The sequence below is a fragment of the Mizuhopecten yessoensis genome, unplaced genomic scaffold (genome assembly GCF_002113885.1).
Source record: "Mizuhopecten yessoensis strain PY_sf001 unplaced genomic scaffold, ASM211388v2 hete_36104270, whole genome shotgun sequence".
In the NCBI taxonomy this organism is placed as follows: Eukaryota; Metazoa; Mollusca; class Bivalvia; order Pectinida; family Pectinidae; genus Mizuhopecten; species Mizuhopecten yessoensis.
In genome coordinates, this window is record NW_018483972.1 from 1 (window position 1) to 2,733 (window position 2,733).

The window sequence follows — 2,733 nt, forward strand, 5'->3', positions numbered from 1 at the left end:
AACAGTATACTCACTCCATCAAGGTCACACCATACTCTGTCCATCAAGGTCTCACTATGTTTCCCCCAAGGTCACAATGTACTCTTCACTTTATCAAGGTCACACAATATTCACCTGGAAGGTTACACCATATTCTTCACCTCTTCAATTTAACTTTTTTTATTCATTATCTTGGGGTTAATGGGGTTCGTACCATAATCTTTACATCCACAAGGTCACACTATGATAGCCCTATTCTCAATATGTCATTTACTGCCACTCAAGGCTCTGTCATACTCGCCCTACTCAAGGCCATTCCTCTCAAGATTAAACCATACTTTCTCCCTCCTCAAGAACCAGAACATCACTACATGTTGATTTCAGAAGTACACGGGTTTTCCCATCAAGGTTATTGTTCGGGTCTACCATTGCAGCCACACTTTTGTTTTCAGTGATCTGAAAGTCACCTATATTTTCCTGGAATGGAAGACTGAGTCTAGGTGCCACTTCTACCATGGATGTCTCAAATGTGGTATTGTCATAATCGGCAACAAGGCATGGCTGCTGACCTCCCTTGTCTACCAAGAGAGACTGTGTTTCGTTAGTGAAGTCCATCTGTCTTTGCGAGGAATTGTTATAGCTGTCACAGGAAGTACAGTCTTGAGGAGCCGTATTCACCACAGACTCTGATTCACACTCAATGCTCAAATGAGATTTCTTTTTATTAAACAACATAGCCTTTTTACTGCCTGTATCCTCGGCCGTGTAGACGTGACTTACAGAGAAATTCTGGACCTTGACAGTCTGCGGCGTCCCGACATGTCTACCTGTTGGATTGACTGGTGTTTGACTGCTGCTGAAGATCCCATGGCTGGATGGTATGCCCTCGGAGGTATCGGGGCCGTGCTCAAAAACTGTGTTATCGGTACAATTCATTAGCGTGTCTTCATGTGCCGTACAGAACTCTGCAATATCAGATTCACTTGGAAACCAGCTCCTATTTGTTATTTCATTTCCGTACGACTGAGAATGTCCAAATCCTCTGGCACTTTGCCAAGATTCTTTACGATTTGATGGATCATGCGGAGGGTAGGACTTTCCATCGAGAGCAAAATCATATAAGAACGGCAGACTTTTGGCAATTTTTTCTGGTCTGCCTCTTTGTTTAGTCGGACTTGTGACGTATCTTCCATAGTCATTATACATGGGGGATTGGCTGTGTCTGTCCTCCATCAGCTGAGGGTGGGGCAAAGACTGGTGGTAGCTTGGCCTCTGGGATTGTAAGTACAGTTGTGAGATTCCTTCAAATAAAAGATAAAGAGTACCACAAACAGAACATTAAAAGCCCATCAAACTTTCTCTGAAACTTTGAGTTCCCTTTAAAAATGCTTCAAGTATGAGATCTTCACATTTCTATTTAACATGTCAAAACAAATAGTTGAAATACAATCACCCGTTATCTTTATCACTGTACCTTGACAAAAGATCCTGAAAGACACATCATCTATAGCTATTAAATGTGGAAGTTCTTAACTTTAAACACAGCTGGTATCTTACTACAGGTTCAAATCACAAAGAAATCACAGTGATTGGGAATATTGAAAGTTGTCTCTTAAAACAGCTGGTCTCTTACTACATGTTCAAATCACAAAGAAATCACAATGATTGGGAACATTGAAAGTGGTCTCTTAACACAGCTGGGCTTTTATAGAGGTGGTTGCATGAGCAGGTTTGATAAAAAAACATAATTGCTTCTGGTACTCCTGCACTCACTAGCAGTGGGGGCGGGTCCTCTGTGATGACATTCTCGTTCACTACACGAGGAACGTGCCTGGCGGCGACGTTGGGTCCGTGGCATGTCGATATCCTGAGGGTCTGGCTCCTGGGCACCGTGAAGAGTGAGGTAGGAGGCACAGCGGCTTGACCCCCCGGGGCCACAGGCAGGGACCATCAGCAAATGACCACCATTTATGCTGCTAGGCCGACTTGATCTTCGCTGGGATTGGGGACACATGTTCGAAGGTGTACCACGAGATGAATCCTTACAAATCAAAATGGGATAACTTGGCGTAATAACATTGTTGATGTTGTAAAATTAAAAATTATCCATTTTACAGCAGTTATGATACAAATGCTATCAACTTACATAAACACCCTTGTTGGCCCATATGGTAGCGTGCGCGAGGCTCCTAAGAGGGTATACCGAAGTACCTGGAGAAGTACCATGTGGTCAGGTAAGTGACCCTTTACCTTTTCATGTCTATCAATCTTGGTAAAGGGCGAGTGTTCTATCCACTGCACCACCCGACTACCCCATATCAATATTGTAGGAGTAGAAAATAAATACTTTTTGCAAATTTTGTAATTTGACTTTGAACTATCCAAGACATGGAAAATTTCTCATCAATGTTACTTTCATGTTGGGGAAAATTTCGCATTGACCATTCTCATGCAATATATAAATTTTATATGGTACCATTGTTTGTATATATTCATCACTTTTGCATTGCTTTAGTAAACATAAAATAGGACAATATCCTAGGCCGTGTTTGGTTGGTCATCAAACTCCCCAATAGATAATACCTATTACAAACAGTATTTAAATAGCATCATCTCATGATTACAAATTCAAATAATTTGCACAAAAAACCTACGTCATTGTTGAGCAATTGTGACGCGACGTCACATGAAACGAGGTGTAAGGTAGAAATTTCTTACACACCTTTCTTACCCTGGACAGCTCTATCTTACACA

At 41.7% G+C, this 2,733-nt stretch overlaps 1 protein-coding gene across 1 annotated transcript; it reads right to left on the reverse strand.

The window, feature by feature from the left end:
• Positions 1-9: 9 nt before the first annotated feature.
• Positions 10-2,014, reverse strand: LOC110444356. Its single transcript, XM_021488740.1, has 2 exons — positions 1,753-2,014; positions 10-1,280 (listed from the first exon to the last, which is right to left on the reverse strand). Exons 1-2 carry the CDS (start codon positions 1,991-1,993, stop codon positions 307-309), a joined length of 1,215 nt encoding a protein of 404 aa, XP_021344415.1. The 5' UTR covers positions 1,994-2,014; the 3' UTR covers positions 10-306.
• Positions 2,015-2,733: the final 719 nt, after the last annotated feature.